This window comes from Dicentrarchus labrax, unplaced genomic scaffold (genome assembly GCF_905237075.1).
Source record: "Dicentrarchus labrax unplaced genomic scaffold, dlabrax2021, whole genome shotgun sequence".
Taxonomy (NCBI): Eukaryota; Metazoa; Chordata; class Actinopteri; family Moronidae; genus Dicentrarchus; species Dicentrarchus labrax.
Window position 1 is genome coordinate 15,848,341 of NW_026136723.1, and position 14,111 is coordinate 15,862,451.

The 14,111-nt window shown below is 39.5% G+C and overlaps 1 protein-coding gene across 6 annotated transcripts in view; it reads right to left on the reverse strand.

The window, feature by feature from the left end:
• Window positions 1–1,413: 1,413 nt before the first annotated feature.
• runx1t1 (RUNX1 partner transcriptional co-repressor 1) overlaps window positions 1,414–14,111 on the reverse strand; it is a 58,223-nt gene continuing 45,525 nt past the window's right edge. For 3 of the 6 annotated variants that reach the window (XM_051390313.1, XM_051390315.1, XM_051390318.1), the window contains 6 exons: window positions 12,169–12,431; window positions 11,298–11,395; window positions 10,298–10,493; window positions 9,585–9,653; window positions 6,832–7,064; window positions 1,414–5,833 (listed from right to left, as the gene is read on the reverse strand). In XM_051390313.1, coding sequence (XP_051246273.1) covers window positions 5,513–5,833; window positions 6,832–7,064; window positions 9,585–9,653; window positions 10,298–10,493; window positions 11,298–11,395; window positions 12,169–12,431 — 1,180 coding nt within the window. In that variant the 3' untranslated portion in view covers window positions 1,414–5,512. The remainder of the gene's footprint in view (window positions 5,834–6,831; window positions 7,065–9,584; window positions 9,654–10,297; window positions 10,494–11,297; window positions 11,396–12,168; window positions 12,432–14,111) is intronic. The other 3 variants (XM_051390317.1, XM_051390314.1, XM_051390316.1) reach the window with 3 other exon arrangements.

Consider the following 14,111-nt stretch of genomic DNA (forward strand, 5'->3'; position numbering starts at 1 on the left):
GCATTCAGTTCCAATATGTTAAAGACCTTCGTTTAGGGTAAATAAATCAAAATGTCATGGATATAGTCCCAAAGAATGTTGTCAGTGTGCAGTATTTCTATCCTCACTCATCCAACTCTGCAATCTTCAGTTGTCTGATGACTTGAACTCTCACATGCTGCAAATATGGAAATTTCCATCACTGCCTTCCATCCCACATGACGTCAACACCACATTACACCTGGCATATGTATATACAAATATATATAGAAAATAGGGACAAATGTAATAATAGTAATTTTTTCATTCTGTATTTTTACAAGGTTACACATATTTTCCAAACTAGATGTTATCTTAAGGATACAGTATGGTATAATGTCTTTGTGGGTTTTGGTTCAAACTGTATCTGTTGCTGCACATAGTGTGGGCAATGTGAGGGGATGAGAGAAACAGGCAGTCAGTCACAGGAAATTAAGGAGTCATGGGAAAGAGAGAGAAGTATTACATTTCAAGTCCACAATTATTCTGTTACACTATCGGTGATTACTTTAAAAGCTCTTTAGTAAGGTCTGGATGTCTTTAGGGTGAACTGTATGTGTGATGGCTATAGTACTGTCAAGGTTTCAGCTATCACATCGTTTCTTGTAATTAGAAATTCATCACAATCCATATACAGTCATCTATATATTCCAAATATGTGAAGGCTACTTTAGTTCTGAGTGGTGTAAAATCCAAAATGTAACCTGTCAAAATAAAAGATCAGATGCACAGATTCGAAACTTTAGCTGGTAATGAATAAGCCATTAGAAAACACTTCAACAGTAGAGAAGTGATCCTTAATAAAGACAGTGAGGTCCAAGGTCTGGAAACAGGAAAAATAGCCAGAGATGTGGAAAAATGAAGAAGCTGTGTATGTACTTAGCAGTCAGATTTAATTTAACAGATTTTCCACTTCTTACTGTCTGGATGTCCACTCTACAGCACCAACAGATGAATATATTCACTTCTTAAACTTACTTATTGTATAATACTTATTGACATTAAACTGACTTACTGTATGTAGGCATGAGTCCGATACATTACTGTGGACCGAATGTCACATTTGAATCTGTTCATGTTTTGAAATCTAAATCCATAAAACCAACATTCACCAGAGAAGGATACAAAAAAAAAAAGGTCAAAATTGAAGCTGACAGGTCGAGATATCCTATTTTTTTGTTTCTAGGAAGGGTTTAAGCTCATACCCATACCCATAATGCAACTAAATAGCATCTTTCCTAGCCTTTCTAAATGCCCACACCTTTCAAACGCCACACTTCCAGTTTCAACACAAGATAATTTTAAGTCTTAGGTCCAAGCTTATATAATCAGTGTTTTTCTAGTGTTGCTAATCTTGGACACGCTAATGAAAGAACACCAGCCCAAGTCTCAGAGGCAGGTATTAACATATTTATTACACAGTTAAGAGAACAACAATACCAGAATTATACTGCAAAGTTTCACAGACTGACAGACCATAGTTTACAGCCCAAAAAAAGAATTTTTAAAAAAGAAACAAAAAGGAAAAAAAAAATCAACAAGAAACCACAGTTCTGACATAGTAGACTGGAAAGCTCTCTAGAGGACACTGACTCTAGGCGATGGAAAGACCGCCCAGTGTCAGCCTACCACTAACCTGTGGTTTTCATGTCTCAATTAAGTATTGCACAACAACTTCAAATCATTTGAGCTCTTTTTTTTTCCACAATAAATTTTCTCAAGAGAACGCAAAAAAAATACCCTCCCACCCCTGAAGTTCAACTCACTCCCCCAGATTAATGCTACGGCCTTCGCTGTTCACTGTTGGCCCCACACATTTCCCCAGCATTTCTTGATAAGTAGGAAATTTAAATAACATTTCCCTCCTATTGTGAAAAACAGGCATGCCTAAATTCATAGCCTTCATTTTTTTATTTCAGATTTTACAAGCTTTGCCTTTGTATATCCCCCCCCTTTTTTTATTTAACCCCCGCTGACAAGTTGACAAGCACTTTAGCGTGTCTTCACAACAGAGAAGAGAAGAGGAGAAAAAAGTGGAGGGGAAACAGGAGAGAAAAAAGAGCGAGAGAGAAACAACATTTCTTGTCTGTGACCTTAGCTTGTGTTATCGAAATAGGAATCGACAACACTTTTCTTTAAAATTAGCACAATTTTTAAAATCTGTTCAAACAATTCAAACTCTTGATGTACTCTAGAAACGCCACAGGCATAAAGGAACATAACAAAAGTTTTTTTTTTTTTTCTCATTTCTATTCATTTATGTTTCATTTATTTATGAGGTCTGCATTGTTACCAAGTAGTGATATGGTTTTGCAGCTGTATGAGCTTCGACTTTGGGTTTTTTATTTTTCCTGTTCTCTTGTGCCCATTTGGTTTAGACTAGACCAGTATCAGCGCCGCGACTGATGCTCTTATCGTGCTGTAAGAGGTAGAGTGAGACTTGTTTGCCACCGAGGAATTTGTAGCAAAACACACATAGAGGAGGGAAGAAAGAAAAAATAGAGCTTCTCAAAGAATCATTGAGTGATAATGTTTGTCTTGGTTTTTTTTTCTCCTTTTTTTAAACCCAGGTTTTGCCCTGATAGTGATGAACACACACGTTATTTGTTGTATACTTTCAAATACACTAGTGTTAAAACAGCTTGGCTGTTTCTTCACAGCTTCTGAGGAGTTGCTAGTAGGGTGTCAGACACCTTTTTGGATCGTTTAACCCTTTAGAGTCAAGAATGCAGGTGTGTATTTTATTTCGACAAGAAGGGAGAGATGAAGAAGTACAGAGGGAGCAAACAGCCCAGAACCTTTGAGGGCCTCCGCTTGTTCCTTGAGGTCAGAATTTGTAACGCGCTTCTGTGTAGCACCAAGGTGTTTGGGGTGAAGAGCCTTTGTGTGCGTCAGGGTAAGTGCTCTCTTACTGCGAATGAGAGGTTTGTTTGATTTACTGTTGAAGGTTTACAACAAAGCTGTGACTGATTATCTATCTGAACGGCAAAAATGACATAATTCAATATAAATAAATATAAAACAACTGCAAATGGCATTGGTGTGAAAGCCCAGTCTCACATTCACCTCTTCAAGAATAAAGAACTTAACTGCTTAAAGCTGAAATGGGCACTTAATCGGACATTTGTGCAATGAGAAAATGTACAAACAAGATCAAAAAATATCGCAAAAACTTTTTCTTCAAAAATGGTTAAAGAAGTCATCAGTGTTCATGTCACATTAGTTATTATTGCTCCAGTTAAAATGTAACACTGCTATGAAATGTTCATTATGTTTAAGTCACACCTTCTCATTTCACAATGTAAGATGAGTGCCGTTGGTTTCTAGAAAGGATTAAAAATAAATGACTTTTATGACACTGAAGTTGTTTTTTGTTCCACGAATGTGTGAACAAAACCTGCAGAAATAAATAAAACCACAATATTTATGTGAACAAACCTCTTTTGAAAATTGTTTAAATCAGGATTTTGGTCCTTGGTGTCAGTCTTTGGCTGTTTTTGGTGTTTTTTTTTTTTTGTTTATCTCTTGTGTTAATACTGTGTGTTACCTGGTGCTTTGCAGTGTTAAAGCTGTCAATCGGAGTCTACACCTCTGCATTTGGAAAGTTAGTTTGTTAGAATATTTTTGTATTTTTTTTAACTTTTTTTGGTTGTTTTTCAGTTTTTCTAAAAAATAACAAATATTTAACAAACGTTCAGTAATGTGCATGCACTGTCTGTAACTATTCCAAAAAAATGTTATGGCCGCTTTTGTTAGCATGTTGAGAAGAAGAAAAAAAAAAGTGGGTTTGGTGATTTTACACTTTTCCAACTCCCCCCATCCTAAATAATGTAAAAACAGATAATGCTATCACTACATACAAAATGGTTGATGAATTATGGCTCTATACCAACAACACAAGTATGCTGAAAAGAAGCATGCCGAAATAACCTCTGTGACAGTGCAAATACATTTATGTATGTCCCTTGTACAAAACATTTAGGTTAGCATTCCGCGCAACATGCTAGTTCTCAGAAAAGATCTGGGTCGGACTCAAGTAGCAGCTCTGAGATATAGCTTGTGTCTTTTTCTTGAGGACAAAGGGAAGTAAAACTTATAGAACTACGAGGGATCTACCACTAACACACAGAATAGAAAAGCAGCTTGGAAAAAAAGATAACACTTCTTTTTTTTATCTCTTTTTGCACCAGCTAGAGAGAGAGAGAGAGAGAGAGAGAGAGAGAGAGAGAGAGAGAGAGAGAGTTATGAAGGACTTGGAGTTGTGACTGGTTGAAGTACTATGCATTGTCACAATTGTCCAACACATATACAATAAATAACCATTGATGACACCACAGGACAGAAGTCTTAAACACCATGACATCTACAGAAAAAGAATAAGAACATGAAGAAAGATGAAAATGTTTTTCAGAGTTGAGACAGGAGGGGAGCGTCTGGGGCGCAGAATGAGCTTCCTACTGAGTTCTGTAGGTTCTCAGCTCTGAGTGGCCCAGCGGCCGCTGTCATGGTGATTTGACAGTCTCACTGGTGGGGTGATGACTTCACTTCCTTGTTTGAGAGCTTCTGTGACCCACCAAGCATGCACGTGCGAATTGTAGTCAGTACATCCTCCACATGTGCAGTGGGCAAAGTTTTGTAGCATGTCCAAGAATTCTTCCTTTTACATCCTTCGGGGAGACGGATTTGTATTTCCCAGCCCATTGACCTGGATATTATTACAAGTGAGAGCGAAATAACATTGGTTGAACAGCTGGCTCTGCTTGCAATCTGCTGCACATCTGCCCATTTCATGGCGGTCTGCGGGCCAGATATTCAGTCCATACCTCTCCTCTCTCCAGGCAACAGACTTGTTTATCAGTCCATCCATCGGTGTGTTTTTCAATGTGTTTAAATCTAATATCTTTCTTTACAAAGAGTATTTATGACTTCCATTGTTCTGCTAGCTAGACATATTCCCTTGGTAAGCTGTTTGGTAAAATGAGGTTGACTAGTTTCATGTCCCAGGTACAGGGAGGAAATAAGCATTAATTCAAGGATGGAAACTTAAAAACATTAAAAAAGGGGAGGTCAGATATACTTGAGTTGACTCGAGTTCACGGCTATCTCTGCTCAGTCTCTTAATATTTACAGGAAAAAAATAAGATAAGCTACAATGACAACAACATTAACAACAACAAGCACGACGACAAACAGACAACAAGAATAGCAAGTGTAACGATAAAAGGATGTCAATATTTAAATTCATTCATTCAAAACAAAGAATATCTTTGTGTTTCTTTAAAGTCATGGCAAGTCAATATGACCTGATTATGGACCTCCTCCTCCTCCTTCTATGACTACACTGCAAGATAGACAGAAGCATTGCCATCTTTTTCTGTTAGCCACGTTAGCTTAGCATCTTTGCAAGGCAATGTAGACAGTCATGCTGTTTGTGGGGTTGAGGGCTGGCTGTTAAGCCCCAGAGACTTTTGCCTCCATCCTCTGTGTGAGTCTCTTAGCGCGGTGTGCCATCCAGGGCTGAGGAGGATGGGGTGCTGGGGGTGGAGGAGCGAGGGGTAGCAGCAGGCGGGGTAGCAGCCGGGCTCCCAGTTCCGCTGCTCGGGGTGCAGGCAGAGGAGCTGATGGGAGCAGGGGTCTCTGACCCTGGGACGCTTCCTTGCTGCTGGCTGGCCTGCTGCTGCTGGGCCTGGAGGGTCTGACCACAGACATGGTGGTGCTTCTCCCAGTCTTTATGCTGGCAGAAGGAGCCGCAGTAGCGCGCTGTGTTGCATCCGCTGCACGTCTCACTGGCTTTGCGGCCACAGTTCCAGCAGCTCTGACAGACAGAAGGAGACAACATTAACTAAAACAAAACTAATACAGCAGAAGGATTTACAACCATTTCAGCTGATGAACTTCTGATAATCGCTAAAATGTCATTAGGACCCCTTGTTTGTTTTATTTTATGTCGCTATTCATCAAAGATCATCACGTGTTTGTAACAGCAGAATGCCACATCTAGCAGAGAACTACTGAACCCGACATGAAGATTAGCAACAGATATCAGTGCACCAGTCGACACATTAACAGAACAAGCCTCTGCTTTTACAACACTTAAGCTTAAAACAAACCACAGACAGATCAAAAACCCATCTACCATTACACTTAGGGCCTCTTATACAGTATATCTTGGAAACCGCAGGGAGAGCATGCCAGGGCGGCTGCATATCCACAGGAAACCCGAGAACAAGGTTACAAACAGCTCCTGAAAGTTCTCCTCTGGGGCGCTTCTCTCTCATAAACATCACTCCTGCAATTAATGACAGATGTGAGCCATATTTCCCTCTCACTTAACTGATTAAACGTCAAGGTCTCCAATGGTGATTAGCAAATGAAAGCGCCTTCCCTTACTTCCTCTCAGCTGAATTGGCAACACCTTTCCAAACATGCTAGCTACTCTGACGGAAGAATAAAAAAGGAAGGCGGAAAGTGAGGTTAATAGATGCTTGATTGACCTTGCTTTGCTTTATTTTGCTTTCCCTCCCACTATCTCCTGACTATAAAACAATGTTCTTTGCTGGAACACTTTTAAAGCGAATAATCAGCCAACCTCTTTGATATTTGAAACATAATATACAATGATTTGAAGATCATATTGTCTGTGTCATTTGGGAGTCACTAGAACAGCTGGCAACAAAAGTATAGTCAAAGTGACAACAAAGAAAGACAGAACACCATAACTATCAAAGTGGAGGAGGTTGACAGTTTTCGTGATGTGTTTGAAAGATTGAGGGTACACCTTTTGATGTTACTGAATTGTCTGTATGTTCCTACCTCGCTGGAGTCCTCCTGTTGGTTGATTATGGAGAGAGCGTCCTCGGCCGCCTGCCGCTTGGCCTCGGCTACCGTACGCTCCATCTTGGCCCGCTCGCTGCTTATCATCTCATGAGCCTTGCGCTCTGCCTCCGACACAGCCTTCTGCAGCTCTGACATGGCCTGTCGCTTCACCTCATTCACTGCCTCTTCTGGAAAGAGTGTGGAGACAGAGGAAGTCAAGCCTCCCGTACCTGCAATATAATGTGTATTATATCATCCTGTCATTGGAAGTTTATTTTCATTGAATATACTGTTAAATTTAAGATTCTTTTCTCACTTTTGTCTAGGATAAAACTGTTATTATTTCTGAGTAGAAACATCTCTCACACAAAGGGAAGGACCCTTCTCTTTTGTATTTACATGAGGATAAGCATGTAACATAAAGCCATTCAAAACCACTGTGCCATTTACAAAAATGTATCTGCCATTTTAAACACAATAACATTCGTACTCTTACAAATAACATAAAGTGTTGTTCTAAAAGATAAATCGTAAAAGCAGTTTCATCTGCTAAATCTGTATTTCATCTGAAAAACAGAAACCGTAACCATAAAACAGATTTCACTCATGTAAGGACAAAATCAGAGAAAAGACATTTTTTGTTCTGGAGATGATTAAATTAATTCACACAGCAGAGAAAACATATAATATAAACATATTCATAACTTTTGTAGTTTTTTCTTATAAGATCAGCTCCATATACAGTAATACCTGTGCATCAATTTTTAAATGTGATAAGCACAGGATAGTAGGTATATTAACACATGATGTATTGCTTACTTTAAATTAATTATGAAGGCATTGAGGAAGTTATACTTATGAACCAATCACTTTTGTATACACCCTCTGCATTCTTATGTAACTGAATGTGGCACGTTTAATAAGTTACATTAGGTCATCTAATGCATCAAGGTGTGAAAAGGTTGAAAGGATCTTATTTACAGATGAGCAAAACATTTTATTTTTTTTTATTTGAAAAATATCGTCAAGACAACGAGCCAATTAATCACAGGTAATCACTCAGAAGACCTGCTCTAGCTGGAGCAATGTGTTATTATTTTATACTTCTTCTGTGGAACGAATAACCTTGCCGTGCGGGTGTTAAGCGGTGGAATTCCAACTGAACATCAAAGCAAAAGGAGGGCTTTTTGTTTGCTCCCATCAAGCCTGTAACTTGACTAATTGTGTATGCAAATCAGGCAATTTATATTTAAATTATGCATTTCCATTGTGATCCCAGAGGCCCATGTGGTGAGGGGAAGTGGGAAACCGGTAGGACACCGTGCAAGGTGCTTGAATATTTATCACCAACTGTAAACATTTTGCCCATTTCAAACAGATGTATTCACTGCTGCACTCCATTGTGTTAAAAATCCTATTTTGCAATCCTCCCTGGGTCACATTTAGATCAGTCTCTCTTCAGCCAGAATATATGCGACTGAAGGGAAAAGGATGCCAGAAATACTGAGAAGAATACAGAGAGAATGAAAAAGAGTGGGCACCATTTATCCCTCAGACAAAAGATAGATACAGTTTTATGTCTGACAAATATGCTTCACTTTACTTCATTTGCTTTGTACACATTACACTTGTATTACAAATGTAAAATCTGTTTTCAATATCAGACCGAATGTGCGCTTTTTATAAAGACAGAGACATTTTCTCTCCATTGTGATTGAGCTACATTTTTAAACCAGGGTGGTTTTGTCTTTAACCTACTGTGCTGCCTGAAGTCATGGAAATTGCCCTGGTGCCGTGTGATATATGCCTTGTGCATGGAATTGTGATTACACACCAAATGCCTTAGATGGAAGATCGATCAAAGCTGGTGAGGGGAGGAGAGTACTGGAGAGCAGGCTGAGTCCCGATGGTGATACTCAATTCAATTTAAATGCATATTACTTGTTCTGAGTATCTCACACATCATGCTTGGTCAAGCAAGGGGACAATTTCTTTTCTCTAAGGGGTTTAAAAAGCAGATATACTGTATCACTGACGGTGAATACAAAGTGAATTCCTTGAGCACTGAACCCTCAGCGGAAAATTCTTTCAGTTTTTCAGGACAGCGATAATGGTGATTGCAGCTACACTCATGAGTTTAAAGAATGCTGTTTGTGTACGCTAAAAATGTAATGGCAACTAATGAAAGCTGTTAAAACAACAAATTAGTTTCAATACTTGATTTTAACTGGCTCTACAAATTTCCCTCTACAATTTTACAACACTTTCGTTAAATAGAATAGCTGCAATGTATGTTGCTAAGGGGATTACAAAAGTGCCAAAAGCAAAAAGATACGAAGTCTTGCTACTGTACTTTCAACAGCAGAACCACTGGAGCAGCTGTAAAAGCTACTTATGTCCCTTATTTGACTGGCGCAATAAAATCGTTTTAAGACCTGACATCATATTTGGAGTGTGCAGTGTGTGGTGGTGAAAGTCTTATTTTTTAACTTCCTACTGTATCAAATATAAATGATTTTCTAAGAGCAGCCTGACACATTAATTCAAGTCTAGCAGGGGAGAAAGTTGCAGACAGCAGACTACATTGGGATGAGAGGGGAGAATGGGGTTTAAAGGAGTGACTCTCATCCACTTCCAGAGTCATCTGGGTGAAAAAGATGGCCCCGATTTCTACAGAACAAAATGTCTTAAAAACTGCAGAGATAAAGAGAAAGAGGGAGAAAGAGTGTGTGTGATGACGGCAGGCTCACCAGCTTTCTTCCAGATCTCTTCAGGGACGTAGCCAGACACAGGCCGGTGCAACAGCTCCCTGTGGATTTCTAGGGAGACACAAACCATGGTAATCAGAGATCAACCAATGTTTTGCATGACAAAGTCCAGAAGATTATGGCACAACTCAGCATGTTGTAGAACCTGTTGGTTACCCTGATGTTTCTGTCAGAAGGTTGAAAGAATAAGTTACTGTAAAATGGCTCAGGTTTTCATTGGACAGGGATACATATAAGGATAACATAGGTGATATAGCCTAGTGGCAGCATGTACAACCTTGACAATATAGAGGACCTAGAATTAAACCTTGGGGTACACCACATTGGGCTTTCTGGACATAAAACTGCTGGAGAAAATAACTTAATCACCTTCATGTATGACGTCTCCTTATTAGTGATTTGAAAACAGCTGATTTCAGAGAGAAGTTACATCTTAACATAAAGTGGGACGAGTATCAAGAGGGCTAGTGAAATTCATATTTTAGATATTTATCATAAACACAAAGAAAGGCTAATGTGAGATACCAGTTGAGACCTGTTGTCCTACAATAAAAACATCACAAGAAGGCCTTGAAATGTAGTTAAACTTACAGGAACATGGCTGTAAGCAGCCTTGTAAACATATATTTACTAATTACTTTGCCACTATGCCCTTTAATACCTGTAATACATGTACAGTATGTGTGTTCCCCTACCTGGTGTTGCGTTTTCCTGTGCTGCCGGGCTCTGCTGCCTTGACTGCCCACTAGCAGCTCCCTTCTTCAGCTCTTCAGCGTCACTGTATCGTCTGATCCAGTAGTTGAGCTCCTCACGGTCAGCCTCCTGGCACCGCCGCAGTACTGTCAGTGAGCGTCTTGTCTTCTCCACCATGTCCATGATACAGTTCAGCAGCTGGGGGTGACAGGGAGTGGGCAAGGCGCTGAGTTTACACATAGACATGAATGAATTGATTTAAATTCAGCAAGGGTATAGTGGTGGAGGATGGGGTTCTAAATTAAAAGCAACATCTATCATTATTCGTTGTTTTTATTTATTTATTTTTCATTCTCTTTAATATAGTTAGTGTATCATTATTACATTCATCTGTATTGTTTGGTAGTGAAACAGTATGTGAAATAAACTTTCACCCTTGAAATATTGATCAGGTTTGTCAGGTCACACATCTCCGGCTAAAATCTTACTTAATCACTTCAGTCAATAATGCATTTGTGTTCACATTACTTGATTGGTTCATAAAATGTTCACTGCATATTAACAACAAGGAGGTGAAACAGCATCACCAATGTGACATTAGATATGCTGTCATATTTCATGTAGTTTGAACATGCAGAAAGTTACAGACTGCAGCATTAAAAGGACTGGATTAACAAAAGTGAAGGTGGACATGCAAACAATAATTTATCAATATTTAGACAATATTTAAACAAACATATTTACATGCAAGCATACACATATACATATATATATTAAAATAACTATAGTCTTGATATGCATGTAATGTCAAACCTTTCTTTGAGTTGATCTCACGTTGTTTAAATAGTACACAAAACACAAATATCACTCTATTTTGTGGGCAGTGTAACAAAGACTTACAGTACAACGTGACATATAACCATTTAATGTGACTGAAATGAGTTAATCTCTGTTGCTTACGGAGGCAGAACTGTAAAGTATAGTAATAAAAAATGTTATTACTTTTCTTACATGGTCAAGGTGCTTCCACTCCTCAGCCCACTCTCTGTCTGTCAGCCTGTGGTCAATCACTTCCTCCTGCCTGGTCCCTGTATGCATACCTGTAAGCGAGAGAAAAAGATAGATAGACAGATAGAAAGATAAATAAAGGCAAGTCAGTATGACACAGAGGATCAATGTAACAATACTCCATCACTGCCTTACTCTTCCTTTGATCTATCCTTTATTTGGTCCCTGGTTGAAACTCTCTCCATCCATTTCTTTCTCCTCCTCCCTCACTCCCCCTTTTCTTTGCTGTCTCCATATCTCTCTCCAACCCTCAGGGCAGGACTCAAATGACTGAGCTTCCAGGCCAATAAACATCCATCACAAAGCGAGACATGGTAAATGTCTCAACTATTTTTAGAACTGAGCCAAAGTCGTCATTACAGCTTCATCAAGGCTGAGTCTACACAGAAAAATGTCTCTAATGCAACAACACTGTGTCTAAATGTGCTTATGTTGTGCACTCATACATCTCACAGTGCAATACTTCAGTCAGCTGTCATGTTGCAGTGGCCTCAGCTTTGGTTTTTGCTCTCGGAGGCAGCAGGATATCCTTGTGGTCAGAGGGACTTGTTTGTCAAACTACTGTACCAACAAGGATCCACCAGGCTGAAGTGGTACATAAAGAACCCTGAGAACTGTTATGTAACGGTTAGGCTGTTAGGTAACTGTTTACCTTTATATATAAAACCCTCTTTATGTTTCTCTCTGTACTACAACAGAGTTAAAGCTTTGACATTATGCCTTTTTTTGGGATTGGTTTTTGCTTAAAAATCTAAATGTATGGACACATGCACGAACATGCACCCCCCCCCCCCCATGTTCTCACCAATAGGCCTGGCTCTCTCCCGGATCTCCCGATGATTGGAGGGGGGGTGTCTGTAGGTGTCACGGTAGTGATGGGCAATGGCCATGTCATCCAGCCTGTAGTGCTGCGGAGGGAGGGGGCCCGGGTGGGGCAGGCCATTGGGTTGGTAGGAGAGCCCATTGGATGGGCTGAAGCGCTGGGCAGGGCTTATGGTGCAGGGCCGCTTGCTAGGGTGAACATCTGGGTGCAGGGCACTGTCTCGCTCGAAGCCGTTCTCTTTGGTTCTGGGTGGAGAAGGAAAGAAAGAGAAAGAGAAATTTTGAGTTTACTGTTTTGTTTTTTTTTTTTTCCAGTGGGTGACAATTTCATTTGTTTGAAAGAGTCACTGCGTTAGGAACATTATTTACACCTACTGACAAATGTTTTAACTTGTTCCAAGTAAAATAACACTGAATATGAGACCAAATATGGCTGAAATGTTTGCTGTTTGCTGTTACCAGATTTGAACATAAGCCTCTTGATACAGTGAAAGCCTGGCAAATAACAAAAGACCTCTTGAGGCACAATGGATCAGTAGAAAAAGGAATGGGAAATGAAAGAAGGAGACAAGAGAGAACACAGGTGCAAATCAGTGTGATGGTGATATCACACCTATTTTGTAAAAATGTCTGATTCAAAATTTGCTTGTTACAGTTATTATATACAAAAGCCAAACTTGAAACGTATCATCACAACTGTTCCACCCCTTTGTGCTGTAGTAAAGGCTTGAGTTGACCTGCTAACAGACTAAAGGACTGCAGTGAAAGGCTGTTTTTCCAGGAATCATCCCGTAATTCTTCCACTGAAAACACATCCATTCATACATACGCACACATACACAACTGAAGCTCCAACACAAATTACAGACACACACATACCTACATACTCACTCAAGTAGCTTCCAGGGGATCAGGTGGATTTTTGTTAGCCTGCTTCCAAAGATTAATGTGGCCAGGTGTGTTTGTGTGTGTGCATGCTTGCACATGTGTGCCTGTGTGTGTGTTCTCGGCTTTGTCAGTTCACGGTAAAATCTTGCCAGCCTCCCCCTCTATCTGCAATCCTCCACTTTCCTCTCTCTCCCTCTCCTCTTCCTCCCCATCTCTCTCTCTGATGAACAGATTGAACTTCTTAATGAGCTGTTTTTATGGGCTCCTAATGCTCATCCACAGCTCTCCATATGCTCTTTCCCTCCATCCGTCCGTCTCTTGCTGCCTCCCTCGACTCATCCATCCATTCTCCCCCCTCCCAAACACACTCTTATCTCCCCAGCCTTCCTGCTGCAACAATGTTTATATCTACAGGCACTGGAGTACACAAATGCACACACATTCACAGTCACCTATACAGTGCTCTGATGTGTGCCCACATAATTTACCTACTGTACATACGTGGCTAATTTACATGCATATGCTAATGTCAAGATTTTAGATTTGAGAAACTGGGTTCATATTGTCTCTTTGGTAATGTGATTAAATAACATCTCAAAATGAGAAACATTCATTCAAATACCCAAAATTCTTCAATTCATTAACTTTTATTTCTAAATTCTCTTGTCTGATAAGTACATTTAATTATATTTTAGTCAATTATTATTTCACTTTCAGTTTTTCAATTACTTTTCTTGCCTGGAAGGATTTTATTGTGAAACAACTGCAATAACTGTTGACTTACATTAACAAAATCATTCAATCAATTAGAAAGTGACAACAGTATTTATCTTAAAAAGAGAAACTCAGAGTAATAATGTTGAGTTTGGTTTATGTATGATGGAATTCATGCTGTGAAAATATGCTGAATTATACTGACTTCACCATGCAAGCCATTAAAGTACAGGTACCGGTATTTTTGCACTCCCAGCTATTATTTAAATATCTGCTTTTGTTAGAGAATTTATGGTATACCCTATATATAGCCTATGCTTTTCC